This window comes from Cibotium barometz, chromosome 27 (genome assembly GCF_041138505.1).
Source record: "Cibotium barometz isolate CiBa-2024 chromosome 27, ASM4113850v1, whole genome shotgun sequence".
Classification (NCBI taxonomy): domain Eukaryota; kingdom Viridiplantae; phylum Streptophyta; class Polypodiopsida; order Cyatheales; family Cibotiaceae; genus Cibotium; species Cibotium barometz.
Genome location: NC_141072.1, coordinates 49,834,344 through 49,861,482, shown reverse-complemented (window position 1 = coordinate 49,861,482; position 27,139 = coordinate 49,834,344). Strand labels below are relative to the sequence as shown.

Genomic DNA, 27,139 nt, shown 5'->3' with positions numbered 1-27,139 from the left:
GATACACCACCGTCTTCAGTGGACATCCCTCACTCCGCCAGATCATGGAATCCACAGACCAACACGGATTTGGCCAGTTCTTACCGGAGACAACGCCACAAAGGCGCACTACTACGAACTCATACCACAAGGAGAGGTAGGTGACAGCTCTAGCTCACTGATTTCTTCCAAAGATCTATCCCAGTGCCTACCTTGACAAAGGAGGAGGTTACACTTCAATGCGCTACAGACCTCCGAGCCAGACAGAGACCGAGAGCACCAGGCTACCAGACTCCCAAACTACATCAGAGGAAGATTACAGAGAGACGGGCTCAACATCAACACCATATCCAAGAGCGGCTAGCTCACTTACACTCACACCCGGAGATCATGCTCCGAGGGATTTTTGCCTCGCCATTGCCTATGTTTCACATGTTACACCCCCATTATGGTACTGGTTGGAGCCGGACAGATCTGCATTGCATTCTTGTATACCCTACGGATATAGGTTGCATACTGTGCCTTTAGCAATAATGCTCCATCCATCACTCCCCCCCCCCCCCCCCCCCCACTAGCTCAATACTTTCATAGTTTATTTCATGTTTATTTTGTCCTTTTTTTTGGACATCCAAAGGACATTAACAGTTGTACATTGATTTGTCTCATAGATCGAGTTCGGCCTCTAGTAGACATTGATGCAGCTTTCTTTCTCTCACACACACACGCACACAATCACACCGAGAAGAAAAAAACAAAGGAAATACAAGGAACAAGAGAGGAAGCAAGGACTGGCGGTACACACAAGTGGCGATGGTAAGAGGCAAGACAGAAGACGCTGAAAGGGAAACCAGACAACAGAAAACTACCAACACTACGGACAGAGGAGGACAAGAGGCCGGCGTAAAAGTTCCACATGAGACGCCCATAACACACACACACACACACACACACACTGTGAAGAACCTCTCTCTCTCTCTCTCTCACACACACACACACACACACGAACAATTGGCCTTGAATCTGCAATGAGGTTTTTAATCTGTTTTGCAATCATCTCTATGTATTGTTGCTCTGTAGGGGAGTACACAAGGGTGGAAGTTTGTGATCGTTCAGGGTGGAAAGGATTTATGAGAGGGTTCTCTCTCTCTATGTACACGCGCACGCGAAACCTCAAGCTACCCAGTGCCTCTCTGTGACACTCTTATTTTAGAAAGCAAGGCGACCTCAAGGGGGGGGAGACCTTCTATTCCATTTTTTGTATGTGTGCAGTGCAAAGATGCCAGCTAGAGGAAGAGGGGGCAAAGATGCCATGCAGCTAGAGGAAGAGGAGGGGGGGAGGGGGGGTGTGTGCGCGCGCGCGCGCGCGCGTGTGTGTGTGTGTGTGTGTGTGTTCGAAAACTATTTTCCACTCCATCCCCCATCCACTTGCATCCATGTTTAAGAGGGCATCAACCACCTCGACAATCAATAAACCTCGATGTAAAAAGATATTGGATCGTGATGAATAAAAGCAAGGGAATTGATCGTCTTCATTCCACACAAACACAAACACGCATGCACGTGCACACACGTCAATAGCCTCCCATACCCTGTGTCTTCTTCTCCTTTCTCATCACACCCCGGTCTCTCTTGCATCCATGTTTGAGAGAGCAGAAACCACCTTGACAATCAATCAGCCTTAATTCAATCAAGAGGGTACAGAACTGAATCGTGATGAATAAAAGCTAAGAAAAGAAATAAAACGTCGTCGTTGTCATACACCATTTCTGGAAAAACCCTCTACCACGTTTTAAAGACTAGAGAATTTCAAATGGCTAGCCCTATCTCAAGGGCATAGAGAAACCACCTGCTTTTTCTTTTTGTATGAAACAGCTTTATTGAACTTGCCACGGCCTCTAGAGCTTTGGCCAGCATGAAAATTATCGTTTGGCAAGTCAATCAAACTTGCCGAGAGTGCTCACTTATTACTCTCATTCTATGGAAAACCTAGCCTTTGGATTGCAATAAATTCCACAACTAGAAGCAAACTTGAACACCTTGCTCCAGCATCAAAGTGAAATTTGTGTCATCCGCAGTTGGACCTGCGAATTGGATGGGACCTGAAGAAAAAACATACAAACTTGTAAATTTTATGTTGTATAAGATATCAGAAAACAACTACATGGTGAATGCCTCAAAAGAGTAATGGGTTTGAGGGAACCTGGACTGCAGAATCTGTCTTCAAAAGCCCATTCTTGTCGTATTGAAGCAAACTTTTTGAAAGGAGCACCTACATGTAACAAGATCCACTTGTGATCCTATCACTGCTAATTAATATAAATGGTTAATGGATCAAAGTAATGATTTTTCTCGTCTCAACATGCTTTCAATAGTGCAGAAAATTTTTTTTTAAAAAGGGGAAAAAACCCGCCTTCCCCATCCCAAGTGTTGAGGACCATCAAGTTTTCAACCTCGTGGAAATTTGTTATACCAATACATGCTTGAACATTTCAATGGAATGTGATGGTCAAGGCTTTACACCAATTGATCTCTAAGCTTTTCTTGGCTCCTAATCCTGGCTAAAATAGAAGGTTATGTCCATATCTGTGCATGTGACATCCCCTCCTACTAAGCTTGATGACGGGAATCCAACTGATCTTGGATGACTGACATCATCTATTTACTCCATGATGTGGACTCCATCCTTGGCATCCTGCTTCCAAAACTTGAGGCAATAGTGCTTCACCACTTGGATCTTGTCTTGAAAACCTTATGCTACAACCTTGGATTGCTCCAATCTCTACTGCTATGTTCTGCATTGAGAAAAGAGCACATGTTCTTCTTGTCCCCTCCTTGGGCTAAATCCTTGTATCTTTCTTAGGCTGAGAGTTATATCATTCTTGGAAACCTGCCAAGCTGAGCATTTACGCGAACCCACGATGCCCACCTAGGGGCTCTATACCCCATGGCTGCCCTCATTCTGGCATCACCAAGATACCTGATGTTGAAGAATCACTTGGTTGTGTTTTCCCCGGACCAAAAACCACCACCTTGTACGTATCTGCACCAATTCAGCACCTCTAGAACTTCCACCATGTAATATGCAGAAGAACTAACAATATTAAGAACTATGCAACAACACAAAGTTGAAGAGAGAGAAGAGAGATATGTTGCTGAAAACAGTGCTTTCTGTATATGTATCAAGATGTACATAAATCCTAGCCAATCATGGACTCCAAAAGGAATCTCCTATGCCCATCGCCACCAAAAACGAGAAACGGGAACGGAAACGTTTGAGGAATGGAAACGGGAAATAAGCTTTTAGGAGTGGAAACGGCCGTTTCTTGTGACAAGATCACTTGGGAAACGAGAAACGGCCATGGAAACGGAAGGGGTCCGGAGACAAAGAAACGCGTTTCTAGGGACTGAAACGGCCGTTTCCAGTGACTATGCCTATGCCTATGGCTCGTCCCACAAAGCCTGGGATGAGATGCCTAATGACTAAGTGACCCTTGCTATTTATAGGCTCATGAAACTGCCCCTTCGGCCAGGTCCTTGGACAGCAAAACACCAAAAATCCCATAGAATAGCTGGTCAATGCCTAAAAAGGCTCCTAATCCTAGCTAAAATAGAGGGTTAAGTATGCCCACATCTGTGCATGTGATAAGGTCTCCATCACCCGCAGAAATAGAGTGTACTCGTTCTATTCTGAACCATCCGTAAGGTGAAACATCTACTCATGAAGTGCTCATGTTTCTGCTCCTTGTGTTCACACACATGCACACGCGCCCACAAACCAAAACAAAGAGAGAGGCTGTAATATCCCCAAGAGGAACCGGTAAGAATCTTTCTATTCCTACTCCTTGAAGCACTCCTTTTTCTTGTTATCAAGATCTTTTTCCTTATTTCTTTAGCAGACAAAACTGAGTAGTAAAAGACATGAGGCCATTGTCACATCCGTCGGTCCTCAGATGCAAGTGCCATGGCTTCATGGGCCCTGGGGACATGTACATGGTAGACATGGCCAGAGTAGGCTATAAAGAACATTGTGATCCCTCAGTTGGCATCATATTAGGCATATAGCATATGCGGTGGCAACACATGCTTTTTCTTTGTAAAGGGAGTCCTTCCTATAAAAAGGACCCATCTCTATAATGAATTTATGCTTTCCACTACTCTTGTATTTCCCTTAAGCCCTTTTTCCTTGTGCTGATAATCTTACCCATGATGATGTAATTTATGGACATGATGTAACCTTCTGGTCTCATAGGTCATTATGGCCTTTTGTAGACGTTAATACAACTTTCTTTCTTCTCCCCACTAGCTATGTGCTTGCACTCTTACCCTAGGAATATCACCAACAATTGGTATCAAAGCTTTTTCCTTGTGCTGATAATCTTACCCATGATGATGTAATTCATGGACATGATGTAACCTTCTGGTCTCATAGGTCATTATGGCCTTTTGTAGACGTTAATACAACTTTCTTTCTTCTCCCCACTAGCTATGTGCTTGCACTCTTACCCTAGGAATATCACCAACAATTGGTATCAAAGCTTTTGCTACCTCTGCCTAGCTGCTGCCCGTGGAGCACCACGCACAGAGTCAAGCGCCACCGTCTGCCACCCCACAGAGCTAGGCACCGTTGACCTCCGCTGGTTCAAAGCCCGCCATTGCCCAACCAGACGGGTAGCGCAAGTGCTCAACTAGCCATCACCGTCGGCTCTTCACACAGCAAATCCCGGCCAGCAAGTGGCGCAACCATAGCGAGCACCACCGTTGTCGGCAGTGCGCCTGACTGCGCTATTACTCTTGGTGGTGCTACTGCAAGAGGCGCCAACTCCACCCACTGCCTGCCCCCACGTTGGCTCTGAGACTACTTCTGCCAGTTGCTCCGCCTCGGCCCAAAGAACGCCGCTCAGCCACCTGGCTCTAAGACTGCCTCTGCTCCATCTCCGCCCTTGGTTCTGAGCTCCTAGCTCCACCGAGACAGTGGATGCTCAAGCAATGGCCATGATTGCTCTTTCAGTCAAGCCATCCATTGTTCCTCACATCCGATCGTATAGCTCTGCAAAGGCTGCCTAGGTGGTCCTCGAGACCATGTTCCAATCCCGTAATGGAGCATGAGTCATGTACCTGATGCGGGAGCTACAACTTGACCATGAACGAGGGTGATTCTATCACTTCTCCATGAGAAGAAGACAAAGAAGAGCATATCCAGGGGTGATGCAAGCAAAGGAGACCAAGCCTTCTACTCTAGGGACAAAGGCAAAGTGGACTCGACATAGGGTGACACCAAGAAGAAGAAAGGAAAGTGTCGTTACTGCCACAAGCTAGGGCACTACATCCAAGAGTGTCACAAGAGAGGAGGAGGCAATCCTATATCCTTGGAGGAGCTGGTTGGATTACTTCTCCTGAGAAGAAGACAAAGAAGAGCAGATCCAGGGGTGATGCAAGCAAAGGAGACCAAGCCTTCTACTCTAGGGACAAAGGCAAAGTGGACTCGTCATAGGGTGACACCAAGAAGAAGAAAGGAAAGTGTCGTTACTGCCACAAGCTAGGGCACTACATCCAAGAGTGTCACAAGAGGATTCCAAAGCTGAAAGCTAATGAAGACTCTGCAAACTTTGCTACTTCTACCTCTGATGACAAGAAGCAATAGTCAGAAGAAATAACAAACCTAGTCAAAGATGATTGGGCTTTCTAGCCACTATAAGGGGAATGTTAAATATTAACAGCAATTAATGTGGGAATAAACAAGTGCTAGGTGGTTGTGTAAACTAGCACAATGTTTGGGCTTTAAATAAAGTGGTTCCAATATGTGTGAACAACCGCATCTTTTGTTTGGGAACAGCCTCTTAGAAGGATATTATGTAAAGCAGTGATGTGTGGCAAAGTGACACCCATAGTTGTCACAGTACGAAAATACTATACCGTACGATGCGATACCGTACAAGAATTTTTGGTACGATATGAAATTTTTGGATACCGTACGATAAAATACGGTTTTTTTTTTCACTTACAACCTATGGAGCTTCAAGCTTGAATGTGAGGGAAGGTTGAGAGGGGAGGAGTCTACAGTGCTTGAGGAACCAGAACATGGATATGTGTCTCTCCCAGTTCAATCTCCCGATTGTCTCCAAAAAAGAACCTAGATGGGTAATGCAATACTAAAGGTCTCCCAATGTAGCGTTGAAGGGACCGTCCTTGCACAAATACGAGCAGTGCATCTAGGGTGATAGATTTAGGGACTCCTCTCTAGATCAAAATGGCCGTGTCCAAATCTTCTCCCTCGTACATAACTTGAGGATCTAACTGTCTAGCCTACCTATACCAGGGATCTCCAAGTGATGTAGCAAGATTCTCTCATCCTACCAATCAAGTGTACACTACCAGTCTACCTTGCCAGATTTTTTAGGTCTCTCAACAACCCCATATGGAATACTGAGCGGACACTACGACGTATTGCGAGCATTTGGGATCTTCGTTAAGCAAGGTTTCTATATTTTTTTAAGCATTTGGAATTTTTTGTTTCAAAAAAAAATTAGGAGGGAAAAGAAAAAAAAAACTTGTACCGTACGATATCATACGGTATCGTACTGTACAAATCGTACAATACGAATGGGTTCGTACCGGTACGAGAAACAACTATGGTGGCATCTATTAGGGATACTTGGCATCATATTTGGCATATGGCATATGTGGTGGTAGCATACGCTTCATCTTTGTATACGGGGTCTCTCCTATAAAAAGGACCTATCTCTATAATGAATTTATGCTCTTGTATTTTCCTGAGTACCTTTTGCCTTGTGCTAATAATCTGCCTGGTCATCATCTCTCTCTCTCTCTTCTCCCCACTAGTTGTGTGCTTGCAGCCTTACCCTAGGCACATCACCTACAATGCCCGTGGGTGTGTGTTTGGAGGCAAACAGAAGCAACTCGATTTGGGGCTCCATTAAGTGGTCATGGAGACGTATATACCTAGATGAATCCAGGAACATGCCCAAATTCACCTTTTAGAAACATGCATGTTATATACTCATGGTAGTCAACCCACAAGACTATATAACTATTAACTCCATTATGCATAGTATGGACTAGATACTAAGACATCCCCACTAACGTCATCAATGCCCAATAGTGGGTGTAGAACTCTGTATCAAGATATGCTCTCACACACGCACTCCACACACACACACACACATAAGAGCATATATTCACACAAAGCCCTTCGTACTGAGTTTCTGTCAAACCTCCGGAGATGCAAGGCAGACTCAGCCATAATGAAGCCTAGCACTAAGGGAAGTAGCAAATAGAAAGAATTAGTACAACAAATAAGTAGTTGATAGGGTAATTGCACCACTAAAGATAGAAAGAATAAGCACAATATCAACTGGCCGCAACTCGGACGAAAACTTCACAATGTGAAATCTGCAAGTCCGCTAATACGACTGGATTATATACCTAGATGAATCCAGGAACATGCTCTATTCAAAAAGTTTCTCAACATAAAGAATAGACTCATGTTGTCGCTATAAAATTTTTCAATACAAAAATCTGAGACATTTAGTGCAGCAGCTATATATGTAAACAATCCAACAAAAAATTCAAAATCAGATTCTAAACATACCATCAAGTTCAACCATTGCCTTCTTTATGACTGGCTTGTTTTTGCCTGCAGCATCACGATAATAATGACAAGTGAAACGACCACTACTTTACTGTGATAGAAAAGTCATAGTTGTCGGGAGGCTTGATGATGTGCCTCAACCAAGCTGGATTCACTCCACTTCCACATCTTGGAACTTGTTTGAAAAGAAGTTCTTGAAAATAAAGTATCATTGATGAAATAGACACTGCAACGCAAGAAAAATGTGTATGCAAGTGTTTACCCTTCCGTCTTTCAACATCCATGAGCTGAGTCAGAGCTGTTCCTCCAACTGTCCAGTCCTTAGCGGGTTGTATTAAGTTGCCCACCTACAGAGGCACCCCAGCCCTTCCTTTTAATTAGAGAGAACTGTTTACATTGAATAATTTAGGTCTTCGAGATGGAAGACCCAGAGCTAGTTGACAATAATCAACCCCACTGGGAAAATCTTACAATGTCACAGAAAGTAGATGAAAGACTAACCGATGAAATGAGACCTGTTTCACCAGCATGTACAAGAACACCAGCAGTATACCCTAGCGCATAACAGTACGTTGCATCAAAGTTTGTAGGCATGCCACATCTTCCTTCATACCTGCAAGACCCAGGGTAAACATATTAGTACTCAAAAACTGTAGGAACAAACAAGCCCCCCCAAAAAAAAAAGGAAGCTTCAATTTAGCAGAAAACTAACATAATAGCTGTTATTACAATCAGAGGGAGGAAGGGAGGGAAGGGAGAGAAGGGTGGGGGTGCAGGTGGGGTAGGGGTGGGGTGAGGAGGGGGGTGGGAGGAGAGAGAGAGAGAGAGAGAGAGAGCACACCCAAAAAAGTGTGATTGACCCTTGAAGCTCCCAGAGTATGAGCCTGCGTTTTTGCGCCTTACAAGTTCCGTTTCAACCATACTTATCAGCATCTTTTCAGTTTCGATTTTTGCAACCTTCAGGTTAAGACAGAATCATCCAACTCTTTACAGTAAGCTCCACTTAGAGTTTAAAAAAAGATAGCTTCCTAGCAATGCACAGCAAACCTGGACGTTTCCATGGGGATCTCGCTCCAACAATAACTGATCGCGAATACTATAAGGCAAGAACTCAAAAAGGGCACGAGATTGAGGCTGAAGCTTGGCTTTCCAGTGACCATCCTCATCCACTAAACCATGTGCTAAAATTTCATTGAGCTCCGCAATAAGTTGTTGGACCTGCAGGGATTTAAGCAGGATGATACCAATTAAATCTGCCTAATTAAAACCCAGAAATGGTAGCCAGAAGTTCATAGGATGCTGAGATATTGTCTACAAACTATGACTCATCGCTAGAAAGTCCTAACCTCTGGGATAAAGTCAATCAAGCCCTCGGGAATAAGTATCACACCATAGTTTTTACCATGCTCTGCCCGCTTTACTATAACATCTGTAATAAACTCTGTAACCTGCTTCAGTGTCTGTTTATATCGAGCAACCTGTTCACAAACCCCCAAGGTAAGAAACATAGAATAAGGGCCAACCTTTAAAGTTTAGACCCCAACAATTATTTTTCATAACCCCCCTTGGTGCTTCCAAGGCAGCATCGCCTACAGGCAGATAATTAAGCGCCTACAGGCGGTGAAAAAACGGTAACTACGGGAGGATCTTGGGCCTCAGGCCAGTCGAAAAAAAAAAACTCTTAAGTGTGGCATATGCAGGTTTCAAGAAAGAGCCAAACAGGAATGACCCAAACTTCAAAGTGAAAACATGAGCAAGGGAGTACAGCAGGATTTCATGCCTCATTTAATGGGGTCAAAAGAATGCAAGTGCCTACGTACTCAAAAGCATAGGCATGCTTTCAATCATTGATTTGTAGTAGCCTGAGATGGGAGGAAGCAGATGCAACAGACTTCATTCCTCAAAAATAAAGGTTACAGGAAAAAATCACTAACTTATACTCATAAGATAAGATACCTCTTCACCAATAACTGCAATGTTGGGATGTGTTTGTAAGGCGCATTCTAAAGTGATGTGTGATGCAGCTCTCCCCATCAATCGCACAACTACAAAACAGATACATCAAATCTTCATTTCAGAGGGAAACAAATGTAATCTGTTGCAAAAAATAAAAACAATTAATACCAACAAGCAATTATTCAATAGGTAGATAGAAAGGGACAACTTTCCTAAGGAAAGGGGGCAATTTCTATAATTATATACTAATATTAAAGTTGTGTTCTATTTTCAGGGGGAAAAAGTTAACACTCAGCCCTGAAGTTTCATTAGAGAATAGCACTTACAGTGATAATATTTTCCCGTAGAACGCGCATCCACCATAACATTGCCAATCATCTCTGCATAGATCTGTAAAATCACATTACTGTGATTTATGAGACTAATGGTCACTTTGCCTTTTGGCATGAGTTAGGCTAATCAAACATAGTGGATGGTGATGAGCACACCAGAAATATTGTACCTTGCAAGCAGTATCAAAACCAAAGCTTGTAGGAACTTCCGTGCACTTCAGATCGCCATCAATAGTCTTAGGACAGCCAATAACCTGTGTCTTTATCTTTTTCTCTCTATGATGCAACACCACACATCAAGTCAAAGTGGTCAGATAAGTCATTACTTCTGAGCAAACCATCTGTCTCTAAACTGTGTTGGATGTTCTTAGTACAACTAGAAATATTCACAGAGGGCATACCACACTGTACCTGAAATATTCCCCTAGGAGGCACGCATTTGTATTGGAATCATCTCCGCCAATCACCACAAGTCCATCTAGATCCAGTTTTATAACTGTCTCCTCTGCTTGCTTGAACTGGTTTGTAAAGAAAAGAAAATGTGTTATAATTTGAATTTTACAGTAGGAAACCAAAGAAAAATAAGGCTATCAATAAGCATGTTACGAGTTTTCAAAAAGTATACAATCTAAAAACTCAAAGGACTACCATACTCTTAATGCTGAACATTTAGCACGAACTTATGCAGAGATAATCATATCTCATTCTTGCCTCCCCTATTCTTCTTATGCAGAGATAATCATATATTATTCTTGCCTCCCCTATTCTTAGGCAAATGCAGTAGCAGAGAGCAAAGAGCAGCCGGTGGATGGAAATCAGCAATATTCCAAAGTAAACAGATGTGCCCCCGACAGAAGGAGCCTGACGATTCCGGACCAGACGTTTCAAGTCCGAAACGTTTCACCCTGAAACGCGAAGTTTCAACCCGAAACGTTTCACTCTGTGATACGCACCAACTGAAATGCCGGACCGAAACGCCCAAAACGCCTATATATATATATATATATATATATATATATATATATATATATATATATATATATATATATATATATATATATATATACGTTTCACCCTGAAACGCGAAGTTTCAACCCGAAACGTTTCACTCTGTGATACGCACCAACTGAAATGCCGGACCGAAACGCCCGAAACGCCTATATATATATATATATATATATATATATATATATATATATATATATATATAAAGTCAAGAGAGATAGATGCTAGGTCTACTATTTGTTAGTATAAAAATCTCAAAATTACTCACATAATACATTACCACCATAGTTGCACCCGGTTCGTGCACCGCCGCCAGAGTTCGATTCGGTACGGTTCAATTCGATCCGGATCTCAGGCAGCTGACCGTTTTTTTTTTCTGCCCGTTTTTTGGACACTGGAAAACTTGGGGAAACTTGTGCTGTGTTACGTCTATGTGTCAAGCTGGGGGAACACATGTTTTTTTGAAGTTCGTACAGGCTGGTCATTTGCATTACACGAGCAAAAACGCTTTTTTTTTCTGTTTGTTTGCACATGGCTAGTCAGCTCGCCGGCTGATTGGAGGGCTGACCAACTGGTACTAGGCTGGTTGGGCTGACCCACGTGTCATGTGCACACACATGTACATACTAATCCCAGGGCTAATCCTAGAGGCAACATGATAAAGACTCACTAGAAAATTTTGGCACGGGTTTGACTAATGGAGGACAAAGAAGGCTGTCGGCCAGCATGTCTAGTCGTTTGCAGCAATATTCATATTATTTGTCCAGGAAGCTGGCCGACCAGCAATCGGCCAGTTTATTATGTCATATCCAGCCTATAAATAGAGTTGGATGCTCATCGTTTTTCTCATTCAGGCCAGCAATGCATAGAAATAGGCCTAAAATAGGGTTTTCACCTTTTCATGGAAGGCAACCAAGGGCTGCAAGGATTTATGTACCTTTTTGTACCATATGAAATAATGAATTTCCAGCTCTCTCTCTCTCTCTCTCTCTCTCTCTCTCTCTCTCTCTCTCCCCCTTTTGTCTGCGTTTTTGCATCAGCATGTTCTAGATGGTGTTTAGGCTGAAAGAAGACTCTTAGAGCTTCCGCATGTAACATTGGTATCAAAACATCAGGCTCAGCAAGGCTAAACACTGATTCAGTCTCGTATGAAGGTGTACAGGTCCAAGGTACAGGAAAGTGCACAGGTAAGTGGCCCAAGGCAAGGAACAGAAGATTGGGAAGAACTCCCAGGAGGTTTGTCAAATCCCCAAAGGATCTCCTCGCAGAACGTTCCTGGTACGAGACTCGAAACCTGCAAACAAACCAAACAAACAAGAAGGGGATGCAGGCCTGAGTCCCAAGGTTGCTGACGTACGTACGTACGGATCCGTACAGTACGGTACAACCGTACGGTGCAGTACAATACCGTACTGTACGGATCCGTACGCAATCATTTAAAAAATAAAAATATGTGGCGTGTGTGGTGAGGCGTGTGTTCAGGCGATTGTAGATAAGCGACCAAATTTTGGGCATTTTGTGTGTACTTGCAAAATCGAGTGTCTTGTGTGTACCTGCAAAACTTTGCAAAGCAAATTTCCTCGCTCTCTCTCCCGCCGAGACTTCATCATGCCGCGCAAGACTAACCCGAACTGGGCAATCCACACCAATGTCCTGAGGGTTGTTAACACCCCTTCTCAGCAAGGAATAGAGCAACCCCGATGGCATAGTCACTGGCATCAGTTTCAAGAACATAAGGCGGCCGACTAGGATCGGGTAATGCTAAGATAGGTGCTTCCTTGACTTTATCTTTCAAAAGTCTGAAGGCCATATCCAAATCATTATTCCAAGTGATAGGCCGATTTGACTTACGTTCACGACCTTTCAACAAGTCGGTCATCGGTAGTGTGAGCTGAGAGTACTCCCGCACAGATTTCCAAAGAAAAACAACAAAACCGAGAAAAGAACGAAGTTGTTTCACTGTTCGTGGTATAGGCCAGTCCAGAACCTTCTGAACTCGGTCATAGTCAATGCTCAATCCATCTCTAGTGATCTTGTGTCCCAACAAGTAAATGATGTCTGTCATAAAAAACTCACATTTACTTAACTTAGCATATAGTCGATTCTGTCTTAAAATATATAAGACAATCGTGAGGTGTCTAACATGATCCTCAAGAGTACGACTATATATCAAAATATCATCCAAGAACACAACCACAAATTTTTCCAAATGTTTACGAAAAAGATCGTTCATCATTTGCTGGAAAGTGGCTGGAGCATTGGTTAACCCAAAAGGTAATACGAGAAACTCGTAATGGCCATACCTAGTCCGAAAGACGGTTCTTTCAACGTTCCTTTCATGAATACGTATCTGGTGATAGCCAGTACGTAAATCTATCTTCGTGAAATATTTCGCTCCTGCTAACTGGTCAATCAGGCCATCTGATCTAGGGAGAGGATAATGGTTCTTAATTGTCAGCTTGTTCAATCTCTTATAATCTATACACATTCTCCAAGAGTTGTCCTTCTTTCTCCTAAGCAACACAGGTGCATCCCGAGGTGATTTACTTGGACGGATCTAGCCCATCCTCAAATAATCTTCGAGTTGTTTAGCCAACTCATCTTCCTCAGCTTGGCTCATCCTATGAGGTGGAATACTGACAGGATGAGCACCAGGGATCAAGTCAATACGATGATCTATTGCCCTTTCAGGTGGTAAACCCGATGGCAGTTCCTTAGGAAATACATCTTGAAATGAATCAAGTATCTTCTGTAATTCGTTGCTTTCAAATACACTTAATTCATTGACATTCATGGAAGGAATGAGAAATGAAGAAAGTGGAATCAATATACAATGGAAAGCAGTATACAAAGAAGAATCCATTATATTTCCAAAATCAACTGTATTTACAAGAGGTCTCTGAGAGGGATATATACAATCACCTAAGATACTATGCTGGGTGTTCCTAGAAAAAATATGACTAGACCAATCTATCTGGACTTGAAGAGTCTTAAACCACTCAATCCCTAATAACAAGTCTACATGTTCTAGGTACATAATATAGCATTCCAAAGTATCTTTGTAGTCCTGAATCCGGATTGGTAGCATCTCCACCTTTCGATCCCATACTTGCCGACCCGCAGGTAGGCGTACCTCATAGGTATGATCGCTGGGTGTCGTATCAAGACTCAATTTCTGCACAAGTTTGTAGTTAACAAAGTTGTGTGAGCTGCAGGGTCTAGAAAAATGTGGATTCTATGGCCATTCACTTCTCCATAAACTCGGAGAAGATCATGCAAGACAAAAACTTTAGAGTTAAACAAACAATCAGAACATGTACTAGAGCGAGAAAGTACAGTAACTGACGTACCTGTCAAAGACAAATGGTTGGCTACCTTTGGCTTGGGTCCTGCATTGGTCTTTGTACCCTTTTGCTTTAGGCACTCGTTACGCATGTGTCCTTTTTCTTCGCAGATGAAACAACGTCCCTCCTTCTTGAGCTTCAAAGCTTTAAGGAGACGTTTCTTCTTCGCTGGTGTCGAACTTGAATTCTTCGAAGGTTGGTCCGAAGACTTTCCTTCAGTCGTGTTAGCCATTGGTGCGGAGAACTTTCTTTTGTGCTTGTTCCCCTGCTCGGTAACGGGTTTAGACTTGGAAGAGACCATTGTATCATCATAGATACGAGCTAAATGAATGGCCTCATCCAAAGTTTTGCATTTGTTATTTTTAACCCGTAAACGGTATGAGTCGGGTAAACCGGCTACGAAGAACCCCAAAAGAGTGTGGGATCCATCTTCGTAGCTTTCATCTGCAAGTCTCTAAATTTCTGGAGGTAGACCTCATAAGTGAGGTGCTACGAGGTCATGGTCAAAGCTGTAAACCGGGCAACAACATCATAATCATCCTCTTTCTTGAGGAATTCTTTCTTGAAGACATCTTCGAATTGTGCCCAAGTCGTTGGCTTAGGGTTGAGTTCCTTCCACCAAAGCAAAGCTTTGCCTGAGAGGAAACTTGCTGCTAACTGGAAATGTACTTGCTACTTATGTAGCCAAGTGTCCACTATCTCCTTGGTACGCTACTTTTGCTCACCCCCAAACTATTCCGGAGTAATGTTGGGGCCTAAAGCAGAGACCAAGGTATCCATACCCGAACGAGTAGATAGGATAGTCGTCAACAGAGAGATGGAGTTCTGTAAAGCCTGCATCTGCGCAACGATTTGTGCCTGACGTTCCGAAGAACAAGCTTCGAGAGCAACTTTGAACTCTTGGAAATCTGATTTTGACACATAATCGTCAATCAGCATCGGTATCTTCCATAGCCGGCAAGCCTTCGCGTTCGATAAAGGGCTCCAACTCGGATTCTTGGGTCGACATCTTGAAGAGGGCAAGGAGGGAGAAAATTCGATCTTGCACAAGAAAAGTGCTAGAGAACCTGAGAGCTTGAGAGCTTGAGAGCTTGAAAACTTGAGAGATGTGTGGCAAGAAGCCCACTTAAGGGGTTTATATAAGCTTCCCCAAAAGCAAACTTGAGCTTTTGCTTTTGTGTTATATATATATATATATATATATATATATATTCTATTTTCTTTTAAAAAAAACACCTTTAAGCTTTAAAGTCTTAAAACCCCTCTTATAAGGTTTATCTTTAAAAAAACGAAAGAAAGGTAGCGTAGGTGGATCTTCGTTCAATGTTTTTTTTATAAAAATAAAAAAAACAAAAGCTAACCACCCGACCCTTGCTTTCGCTTTTTTCTGCAACGCCTTCCTGCCGCCTTGCGCTCGCTTGCCAGCGCCGCCAACGACCAGCCTATGTACGGAGCCGACTGCAGATGTGCCGCCTGCGCACCAGCGCTTTCACACGTACCTGGCCCGTCTGCCGGCCTGCGTAGCCCTTGACAACTGCACATGTGCGCTGTCGCCGCCTGGCTGGCGCTGTTGCCTATACAGTGGTGATGCCCGCCTATACGCATGCGCCCACAACAGTTGACAACACCAAACTGCACCCGGCTAGCATTTCCAAGAGCATGTCTAGTCGTTTGCAGCAATATTCATATTATTTGTCCAGGAAGCTGGCCGACCAGCAGTCGGCCTGTTTATTATGTCATATCCAGCCTAAATAGTGTTGGATGCTCATTGTTTTTCTCATTCAGGCCAACAATGGGCTGAGTCATAGAAATAGGCCTAGAATACGGTTTACACCTTTTCATGGAAGGCAGCCAAGGATTGCAAGGATAAAAATCTTATCTTTGGTGCGAACAATTGGTGCTAGAATCACTTTACCCTATATAACCTCATTTGGAGCTTTTCCTATAGATGAATGCATTGTATTGTTGTAGGCAACTCCAGCAAAGGAAGGTATTTCTCCCACTGGGTCTTATGTTCACTAACATAAGCTTTGAGCATATCAAGGAGTGTGAGATTCATGACCTTTGTTTGCCCATGAGTTTGAAGATGGAAAGAAGAAGAAAACTCCAAGGTAGTCCCCAAGTTTTCAAATAAAGCCTGCCAAAAATTACTTGTGAACTTAGAATCTCTATCACATATTATTTCAAAAGGCATCCCATGTAATCTAAAAATATGCTGGATAAAGAGCTAATCTAAAAATGTACTAGATAAAGAGTCGTGCAGCTTGTGCAGACTTCAGTGTTTTATGACAAGAAATAAAATGTGATTGCTTGCTGAATCTATCAATAATAACCCAAATCATGTCATGACCTTGCGGAGTTCTTGGAATACTTGAGATAAAATCCATAGTGATGGATTCCCAAGGAGCATCTGGAACTAGTAAGGATTGCAGCAAACCAGGACTCTTTTGTCTGTCATACTTGGATTTTTGACAAACCAAGCATGACTCTATGAAGTCATGGGTGTCTCTTCGAAGTGTGGGCCAGTAGAAGAAACGCTCTAGTGCATTCAAAGTGGCTGCCCCTACTCGATGACATGCATATGGAGGCTGATGGCCTTCTCTCAACACTTTTTCTCGAAGAGGAAGAGTGATACAAAGACGATTATTCACCAAGAGATAACCGTCTCTGATAAAGTAATATGTATGAGACTCTCCTTGCTGTAAATTTGCCTAAACAGCTGCAAAATCAGCATCTTTCTCATATGTGTTCTACATCTCCTGAAACTCTTCATGATGGGCCACTATCACGGTTGAAATTTGAGGGTCTCTAGAAAGTGCATCTGCCACTACATTATGCTTTCGAGGAGTATACATAATCTGAAAATGAAACATGGATAGGAAGTTTTCCCATTTCGCATGTTTTTCTTGTAGATGCCTTTGAGTTTTGAAATACTTCAAGCTTTGATGATCAATTCTAACCAGAAACTCGTTGCCTAACAAATAATGCTTCCAAATCTTTAAGGCATGTACCATAGCTAATAATTCCTTCTCATAAATGTCATTTAGCCGACGACTTTCAAAAGCCACAGCATGGCCTTCTTGATTGAGAACTGCTCCAATGCAATCTCCGCAAGCATCTGCCTCCACCACAAATGGTTTTAGAAAATCAGGAATGATGAGTAGGGGTCTTGAAGTGAGGGCTATTTTCAGCTTTGTGAAGGCTGCCTTCTCAGCTTCCATCCATCTCGAAGATTCATTGCACTTTCTAAATGTGCCATCCTTCTTCTAAACAAGGAGAACTACGGAGAAATAAGGAGAACTACTTGGCCTAATCAATGCTGAAATTAATTACAACACGTGTACATAAGATAGCAATACATATTGGAAGTAAAGTTGAGAGACATTTTATGGAGCCAGATTGAGGGTTGAAGATGAACAACTCCCCCCCCCCCCCCAAGATGGAAATTTATTTCTACTCAATCCAAGTACTTTAGAATTGAGTTCAGTTACAATCAACCTGAGAGTGAAGAAGAAGTAATCTTCACTCTCACACAGACCATGCAAAAGTCTATGCTAAAGAACATACAAAAACAAGCAAGTATACAAATGAATCTTCTTACAATACATAGATAGTGAGATGCCCGAATGGAAGAGAGAGTAATCAACCTTCTTGTTGATGTAGAGTTGTACAATGGCTGCAACTTTGTACTTGATCCAAAGATGAAGTAAAAAGAGACTTTATAAAGCTGAAATTGGAGTAATAAAAGAGAGCTAAAACCTCATTTATAGACTTGCTGCAATAATGGACAGCATGGGAAAAGGTGAAAGACGGAGTAGTTACATCATGTGGAAGCGTTGGAGGGGTAGGGGTTGTACCCAAGTGGTGTGGGCTACTTAAGAGTGAGTAGACACTGATTTACAACAAGGGAGTTGTGTGTAGAATGAGAAGAAAAAGGGTTATATTTATAGAAAAAGAGAGCTTCAAGGCTCAAGATGGGAAGTAAAGCTGAAAAAGACAAGCGTCCAAACACATGTTAGAAGGTGGGACAAGTGGGGGGACACTTGGAAACTCAAGTAACAAGTGTTGGGACACTTGTCCATTCTTCTAGAACTTTCTATGGTGAGATGTCAACTACCAAAAAATAGAAACCTCCAAATTTAGCAAGCACAATTAGGATGCAAAATTTACTAAATATAGTAAGTGAATCCTAAATTTTACAAAATCTCTATTTTTTAGGGTTAGCCTTCTAAGGGCAAACCAAGGTCCCTATTTTTCCGGACCCGACCCTAGATTTTAGGGACCCCCCAAATATGGGAGTCAAATGAAAGCTCTTTCCATCCACATTCACAAAACAGTAATGGTTTTTCAATCTGATGCATCTAACTCGTGTAAAATGAAAATCAAGCAATCACTCTAACATAGACTTTAATTAGTCATGCCATCTTATCGATTGTGACTGTCTGTTCTAGCGGATCTAGCACACACTCCCAAGCATCAATCCTTTCTATGTGCGAGCTTGACCCTAGTATGCTTGAGTTCTGGCCATAGGCGCCCAATCAGGTCATATAGGTGGAAGTGTGCACTATCCATGTTCTAGCCCACTACGTGGGCCCACCATGACCTATGGCCACTCACCAGCAGCTCCTATGCACGAATCTATCCAAATGAATGGATTTTCTTACTTATCTAAATTCAAAGGAAAACAAGAAAAACATAGAAGAAAGTATAATTATTACAATGGATACAAAGAATTCTTTCGTTCATTTTGCGTTGACATGAGCACTTAGACTAGATTATATACGCTATAGAAATCATTTGTCAATGGCAAATGCATTCAAGCAAGCACCCACAACAACCATAAACGGCTAGGAAAAACCGCCAAAAAAAAATGGACAAAAAAAAAGGCTATAAAAAACGGCCCCAAAAAAACACCGTTGAAAAAAAGGCTAGTTTTTTGCATTGTTTCGTGCTGGTACGGTACGATACGTACTGTTTCGTACAATAGTTGTAGGACGTCATTTTCAAAAAAAATTGTTTTGCTCTTGTCTAGTACAAGCAAGTTCGTTTCGTTTCGGCTTTCACATACCTGATGAGTGGGAAGCATCCCTGAGACGACTATGCTCTCAATGTAAGTGAAGAAAGGCAAACTCTTCGAGGAATTGATTGCAACGATCCATTCTCGCTCACCAAAACCATGGGAGATGTTTCTAATCCAACATTGATTTAAGTAGGGAGAAATTAGAGTACTTTAGGTTGATTTAAAATGAGGGTGGTGGAGATAGTAGCTATAGGAAAGACTAGATATTAGTTCTCAATACAAGCACATTGTTGTGTAAAACATCAAACTCCTCACAGAGTCCAACACTTGAATTGTTTCTATATTACAAGTTTCCTGAACTTCAACAAGCAAAAAAGCAATCAAAAGCTAATTTTTTCTTATTTTCAAATGGCCAAAAGCAAGACCTGCTCAGGGGTTTCAATTTTATCCCTCCCACTGCAAATGATGTCAAAGCCACCCTGCAAGTCAAAAATCACTAATTAGTCATTTTATTGAGGCAAGACAAAACATTGATGCACAGCACTTCATAAGCAAAGAGATTCAAGGTGGATATAACACCATACGGTATACCGTGTAACTCATAATAATTGCAAGTTCCATAAAACCAAAGTATCCAAAAAGAACATTACAAACACAAGGATTTCAAAATCACCTGATTTCGATAAGGATAAAGAAACTCATCAGTAATCTCAACAAACTTGCACTTCATGATACCGACAGGGCCACCTTTGAATCCGAGCAAAACACTTCCCTTCACACGATCCTGTAAATAGTCTGCAACACATGCAAAATATTGGTGCTGGTATTTTTCTAAAAGACTCTGCAAACACCATAAAACTACCCAGCAACAGAAGACTCTACCAAACACAATCACAATCCTCCTTGTATTATTAACAACAAAAGAATGTGCCACTAAATGCCTAAAATATCTTTAGTTTGTTGGGACATCACCCATAACCATGAAACAATGGAAGATCAAGATATTGAACAGCACTCTGATAAGAAGTAAATTGTTAAAACATCCTATTAATCGGGGGACAACAAGGAGGCACAAGAGACATGAAAACGAGAAAAAAAACTTCGCATTGCTTTCTTTCCTAAATGGAGGAGAAGAGGAAAGGAGGGAGAAGACACATGAATCATAATTTGAAAGATGGGTCACGGTCACGCAATTGTAGACAAGTGTGTTAACAATCTTGATCAAGTTGCAAACTAATGGTAATCTTGCTTGATGCCGAGCAACACGAATGAAAGCCTTGAAGAAAACATACTTCACACTAGTTTGGTAAAACAACATATAAGAGTCGTTTGACATTTTCATGACCTCCAAACTTGTTGACTTTGGAATAATCGGTGGGTCACATTCTCTTGTAGTTTTGAGTGAATCCTTGTGTAATCACATGCTTATACATTGAAGAAACCTCCTATTTTTTAATTGTATCTGAATAATTGTTTATAAAAATAAATTTAAGAGAAAAGATTACTAAAAAAAATAAGCCTAAAAATAAGCTAATATAAAGAAAAAACAACAAGGTTATAAAGCACATAACATTCTATAGTCTTGTTAGAACTTTTTTTAGTCATTTAGTATGTTGTGTGAAGATTTTGAAACTCATCATTAGGATCATAGTTTTCCATATTTGCATTCTGTACTCGTACTCAACATCGTAATCTATATGGTACTTCGCATATTATTACACAGGATGTTCCATACAATGTAAAAAAGCACAAGCTTCTGTATAAATTTTAAAGTTCTTATTTGTCCTAGACCCTATTAGGTGGCCCCTATGCCTTATATATGCATCCAATATACTTTCTCATCCCTACACGCATTATGCTTACACAATTGTTTTCAATATACAATATTATATACTATTCAAAATAGTGAAGTATTTAATGTATCCTATCTTATCAATGCTTTTCATTATTAAATAGGTATTGTACGTATCGTACCTGACGTTTCTAACCACCTTGCAATAAGCTATTTGTAAATTAGCTTCAGCATCTCAACATAGGGGCTTTAGTTGTTAAACCACTAAATGCAAAATTTAACATGATATAAAAACATATATCTTTTTGTATTAAAACAATCATCATTAAACAAGCTCCTTATAATCTTTAAAATGTAATACTTTACCAAAAATATGCCTACACTACGTCTTATTGTATATCATAGTTGCAAAAAAACCCGTTTTAAAATTTTTGAAAACGTTCCAAACGTTTTAAAACTTCTCGGTTTTTAAAGCTCATTTTATAATCATCAATCTAGAGAATTTTTCACAACCTTAGAGACTCCACGCGATAACTCCATGGCCGAGAGATCCTGCACGCTCTTTAGTAACCCCACACTACTGCGTGGCTACTTGATCTCTTGTATCGAATAAGTAACCCGAAGTCACTTATACAATAATAACCTTGCTATAAGTGGCTTGCTTTTATTTATAAAGCTTTCTTGCTTTATTTATAAGCTTTTAGCCAAGTTATTATTATTAGCCTGTGGCTAATATTTCCAATCCCACAGCCAATCTAGACCTCCTCTTGCTATGGTCCTTAGCCTACGTGTGAACCCTCCAGGTCTCCACACCCTTGGCTAAGCCTTAACCCTAACTCTAGGTTAACCCTAATCTTGGGTTAGTCCACACTAGCCCTAGGCAAGTTGAGACGTAACATACTTTCCCTCGTAATTTAATTCACATCCTCGTGAACACATAAGGAGAACAAGCTTCTGTAAGAAAATCATCAGATCCAAACATCCATCCATAGCATTTACTTAAACCTCTTATCTAAGCCAATGTAAGAATCCTCTTGTAGAACTTGCTATAAAGATCCAATTGCTTATTGTCAATCCAACTCTCATCCAAGAACTGAATCCCAATAGGACAACCACTCCACCAAATTGGGAATGGACATGTCCTCATGTAGGAAGTATAACATCAAATGTGGAGTTTCATCCACCACTAAGCGATCTTCGATATGCAACCTGGTCTTAGGCACTTAGTCCTAGACAAAGAAGTTCTTGCTGCTCCTTTGTACCGCCTGTGCAGGGAGAGAATAAGCTGTTGTACCCTACCTGCGCAAGAGATAAAGGGCAGGACAGTATGAGCGAAACAGGATGAAAAGGCTATCCGAATGATAGACCAATTTCATACGCCATTTTACCAAGTAAACATTTGCTTCACCTATCATACGAGTATGATTTGAACTATGGTCCCTTTGCTAAGCCTTAACCCTAATCTTAGATTAGTCCACGTGTTCCCCGTCCTAGCCTTAGGCCGGTTGGGACGTAACAATTGGGTTCATGAATCAGCCATTGGGCATGGAAACCAGTTCATAATCAGCCATTGGGCATAGAAATAAGCCACACCGGGTACATGAATCAGCCATTGGGTGACAAGTGAGCATGGAAATCAGCCATTGATGTAACGCGCGGAATGCTCTGGGTAGTCTTCTTTCAGCCCTAAACACTCTTGGAAACCTTCTGATGCAAAAACGCACCATCTGATGCAAAAACGCAGGTAGAGAGAGAGTAGAGAGAGAGAGAGAGAGAGAGAGAGAGAGAGATGCTAGAAATTCAGTATATACTATGGTACAAAAAGGTACATATCTTTGCAGCCCTTGGCTGCCTTCTTGAAAAGGTGATAACACACCAAAACTGCCCTAGACTAGGACTCCTAATGACTCATACCCCTAGTGGGTTGAATGAATAAGACATTGAGCACTTGGTGCCTTTTATAGGGTTCTTGGACAATGTGGGAGCTGGCCGACTGCTGGTCGGCCAGTTCTAAAAGCATTTAATGCTTTTCCCTTTAACGCAGCCGATTGGTCTTCTTGTTCATGATGCGCAGCCTGCTGCCCTTGTCCCCTGGTTCAGCCGACACCTCCTACAGCCAGCCGACTCACTTCTGCAGCCAACCGACTGCACTTATCGGGATCAAGGTTTGCTCCAAGTCCTGCTCCATGTCCATCTTCTACTGGTTCATGTTCTTTATCTGCTTGCCCCTTCTGGATCTAGTCTTGAGAAGGTCCATGGCATTGCTGATGATCCATGGCATTGCTGATGCACATGACAATTGGGTTCATGAATCTGCCATTGGGAAACCACTAGGCATGGAAAGCAACCATTGCGTACATAAATCACATTACGTAAACCATTGTGCATAGAAAACAGATATTAGGCACATGGAACAGCGAAGTGGACTATTCAACAACCAAGTGGGCTATGGAATAGACATATGGGCTCATAGAACAGCCTTGTGGGCCCATGAAACAACCAAGTTGGCTCTTGGGATAGCCAATGGGTTATTGGACAACCATATCTTACAATGGAGTTCTTAGACTAGTCATGTAATCTTTGCATGAGCCATAAAGACTCGTTCTTGAACAATGAATTCACTTGTCTCTAAACTCCTTGTCAATGCTAGAATTTGTTTAAGTAGACCCATCATTTAGAGCTTGAGGAAAACCAATGTCTCCTAGAGGTAGTCTCTTCGTTTTCAAATTACACCTGAGATAGAACTTGAGGCAAACCAAGGTATTCCAAGTGGTAGTCCCTTTGGTTTTAAGTGCACCTCTCTCAGATAGAGCTTGAGAAAAACCATGTGAATCTACAAGGTAGTCCCTTTGTTTTTAGATACACCTAAAAAAGATATACTTCTTCTTGTAAATCACCATGCAATAAGACATTCTTTACATCCATCTGATGTAAAGACCAACCCTTTGCTGCAACCATAGCAATAATAGCTCTCACGGTTGCTATTCTTGCAACTGGCCTGAATGTCTCCTCATAGTTAATGCCATAGGTCTACACATAGCCCTTGGCAAATAAATGGAAGGACTTCCTCCTAGAATACCCTGAGACCCATCCTTCAAACATATCTCCCCTCAATAATGGGCATCTTCTGTTTGTTAAAAACAACCAACAGAAATTTATTTAACTTTCAGCACTTGCAAACTGCAAGTAGCCTCTTCCTTGCCACAAGGCTAATTGCTTCTAATCTTGAGGCTAACTAAATGATTGGACCAACTAATTGACTTGATGAAATAACTTGAGTAATTTAGGTTCCCCTCTTGATACGCGCAGACCAAGAGTCCACAGCGCAAAGCCTAGAATCCCTGCTAAAGCACCCTTACCCATATCATCAGCTCCCAAAAGAAAGCACAGCTTTGTATTTATTTGATACAAATATATCCCATATTTAGTTTCTACCACTGCCTTCAAACTGAAGGGCAGAAGGCCTGCACTAAAATAATAGCACACATAATATGCATTAACTCTGCAAAATATCTTGCATATAAAAGTCAGTTTACCCTCAGTCATTCATCATAAGTTGCTCAAAGTGAATGCATACTAGGCTCTAGTAGCAGGGAGCTCTCCAAATGTTCTGACAGAATTTTAAACACTCCTACTATCTCTATCATGCAGCTTGTCCTAATTGATATAGACTCCTTCCAGTCTATATTGGTAAAAGAGTGCATGTTAAGTGAGAAACTGCGTACCAAAAATGCCAGCAATCACATTGTGTCCTCCAGGAGCTTGTCCACCAGACAGCACCACACCTATTGTCAACTTGACATCTGTTGGTAATGTCGCAGAAGCACTTGGAACAAGTTGTGCTGATGGCTGGCCATAAAGGTTGGGAAAAAGCTTTGCAATCTCTTCTGCAATCCAGGTACAAGGCAAGAGTGAAAAGATGAGAATGAATCTGGGCACCTTGCATTTTTCTTTCTCTTTTAATTTTGGTTTTTATCTTCTTTTTTTCTTTTGGGAAAGGTGGGGGGTGGGTTTGCGCGGGAGGGGAAGAGGTGTGGATTTAGGATATAAAAGCAAGATTTGCGGCAGGCACAAGTTGCTGTTTCCAGACTTCCGCGAAATTTGTGTATCGTTCTGCCACACTCGCTCTTGGCAAGGAGATCTACCATTTCTTCAGCAATTCAGACGAAAAGCAGGAAGACTATGAAGTTGTGAATCTTGGTGAGCAATGTCAGCAAACAGAGATTAACGCTCCAAAGCTAAGATCGAAGAGGCATACCAGGGTTTCCAGCCGCAGTAGATGGAGGCCCATGCACGACCTTGAAGGGGCTGAGCAGGACAGATGGCAAGGGAGGCTTGTGATCCAATCGAGTTGCCTGTACTACGCTGTAAGCCGATATGTCTTTGCCGCTGCTGTTTCCTGGCTTTGCAGCCCCGTTTGCCACAACGCCCGTCATCTTGAAAGAGCCTGAGGGCCAAAGGTCACAAGACGCCTCTTGTAATCAGAACAAATCACACGCAGAAAATCCATTACTGAAAGCTAGCGTATTTCTGTTCATCTAAAGCGAATGAGACTGCCTGCCAGAGCAACGGAAGGGGCCTGAGAAAACTCGCACACACACACACACACACACACACACACAAAACGCACAACACAGTCCTAGCGCTCTGCTCTGGAGCTCGAAGTTGCTAAAAATCAACGAGAAAGGAAGGTGTATGTTGCAACTCTTACAGGGTATGCGAGAGGGGTAGAGGAATTACCTGGGGCGGAAAGGAGAGAGCACGCAGAGAAATGAGAAGAGGAAAGAGGGCAGGTGAAGCTAAACCCTCGTGAGCTTTGTGAATATGACAAAAATACTTCCCCTAGGCAAATGCCGCTGATCTCTATCCATTGTCCAATATATTTTTCCTTTGTCGCATTCACGTTTGCTCCCAAGTCCCAAAATCTAGGTGCCAGGGCCTCGTTTTTTAATGAAATAAAATGAAAATATAGAAACGAATATGCCTTAGCATACATGTCCCTTTTGGCCTACCTTGGTATGTTTTTCTTTCAAAAATCTACACCTCAGAACTAAAATCTTTAACGTTAAATTCAAGGCCAGCACAAATTTCGACCATTTTTCCAAATTGAGCCATGACACTCTTTTTTTCCTTGGCATTGGAGGCTCTCTCTCTCTCTCTCTCTCTCTCTCTCTCTCTCTCTCTCTCTGGGGGATGGGGTGATGCCCATCTAGAAGCAACCTTCCTCTCTCTCTCTCTCTCTCTCTCTCTCTCTCTCTCTCTCTCTCTCTCTCTCTCTCGGGGATGGGGTGAGCCGAAGAAAGAAGAAAGGTTGCTTCTAGATGGGCATCATGTTGGTTTTTGGTCATTTTGGCCATTAAATACACCCACTTATTTTGAGTGGCCATCAAAAATTAAGGTAAAACAAAAAAAAAAACGAGCACCCGTCATTGAAGGATGACCCAACTCATCAAAAATTGTCCCTAGGTTCGTGATAGTCAAGATCTTGGCTCAAAATGGGGTTAAGGATTAAACTAAAGTTAGACCTTACTAGGTAGCCATGCCTCATCATCACTTGTTGCATGATATAGGCTAGTTTCTTTTGTGTGATAATGTAATGTGGCAATATAAGGGTATGACAAAAAGATTTATTTCACGAAAAGATGATATCGGTCATTTAGATGTACTAGTTGGGAACCCGTGCTTCGCATGTCTTTTGAAGCTTACAAAATCAAATTCTACCCAAACCTCCTCCTCTCCTTTTCAAACCTGCAAATTCTTGCCACGTGGTAGTTTTGTGAAACTCTTCCTTAAGATAATGTAGAGAAAAGAACATGGTGAGTGTGGTCCAGTCTAGAGTCACTTAGATATATCGAACGTCCCTCCCAAGGCTGGCTAGTCTCGCTTATTAGATTGAACGTCCCTCCCATGGAAGGCGTTGTTGCCCACAATTGGAAAGGTCAAAAGACCTCATGCATCTTGCGACCTTAGGCATAGAACACAATTGGAAAGGTCAAAAGACCTCAGGCACCTACATCTTGCGCGACGAGGTCGAGTATTTTGGTGGCTAAAGCTTGTCGTGGCCTTCGTGCCATCTCCGTCACCCAAGAAACCCCTTTGCCA

The 27,139-nt window shown here is 42.0% G+C and overlaps 1 protein-coding gene across 3 annotated transcripts; it reads right to left on the bottom strand.

Annotated features, from left to right (window-relative positions):
• Positions 1-1,640: 1,640 nt before the first annotated feature.
• On the bottom strand, positions 1,641-26,023 carry LOC147623486 (pyrophosphate--fructose 6-phosphate 1-phosphotransferase subunit beta-like). 3 transcript variants are annotated; one of them, XR_015269386.1, is made up of 18 exons: positions 25,778-26,023; positions 25,296-25,484; positions 24,763-24,924; positions 19,919-20,040; positions 19,671-19,724; positions 10,288-10,394; positions 10,047-10,152; positions 9,871-9,934; positions 9,545-9,633; positions 8,935-9,066; positions 8,636-8,806; positions 8,430-8,545; positions 8,090-8,201; positions 7,851-7,935; positions 7,589-7,633; positions 2,180-2,248; positions 1,932-2,078; positions 1,641-1,693 (listed from the first exon to the last, which is right to left on the bottom strand). XR_015269386.1 is itself a non-coding variant. In XM_086821648.1 (17 exons), exons 2-17 carry the CDS (start codon positions 25,471-25,473, stop codon positions 1,996-1,998), a joined length of 1,695 nt encoding a protein of 564 aa, XP_086677774.1. In that variant the 5' UTR covers positions 25,474-25,484; positions 25,778-26,023; the 3' UTR covers positions 1,641-1,995. The 3 variants fall into 3 exon arrangements, 2 of the variants coding, with proteins under 2 accessions (XP_086677774.1, XP_086677775.1); XM_086821648.1 differs by having other exon boundaries at positions 1,641-2,078; XM_086821649.1 differs by having other exon boundaries at positions 1,641-2,078; positions 25,296-25,514; positions 25,778-25,795.
• Between the last annotated feature and the right edge of the window lie 1,116 nt (positions 26,024-27,139).

What these genes read in the sequence shown, in the direction of transcription:
- LOC147623486 (XM_086821648.1), bottom strand. Translation starts at nt 25,473, where the DNA reads ATGACGGGCGTTGTGGCAAACGGGGCTGCAAAGCCAGGAAACAGCAGC. An exon ending in TACGGGAAAATATTATCACT is followed by an intron (nt 9,634 to 9,870) that starts GTAAGTGCTATT and finishes TCTGTTTTGTAG; the next exon opens with TTGTGCGATTGATGGGGAGA. An exon ending in TTGCAGTTATTGGTGAAGAG is followed by an intron (nt 9,067 to 9,544) that starts GTATCTTATCTT and finishes GTTTGTGAACAG; the next exon opens with GTTGCTCGATATAAACAGAC.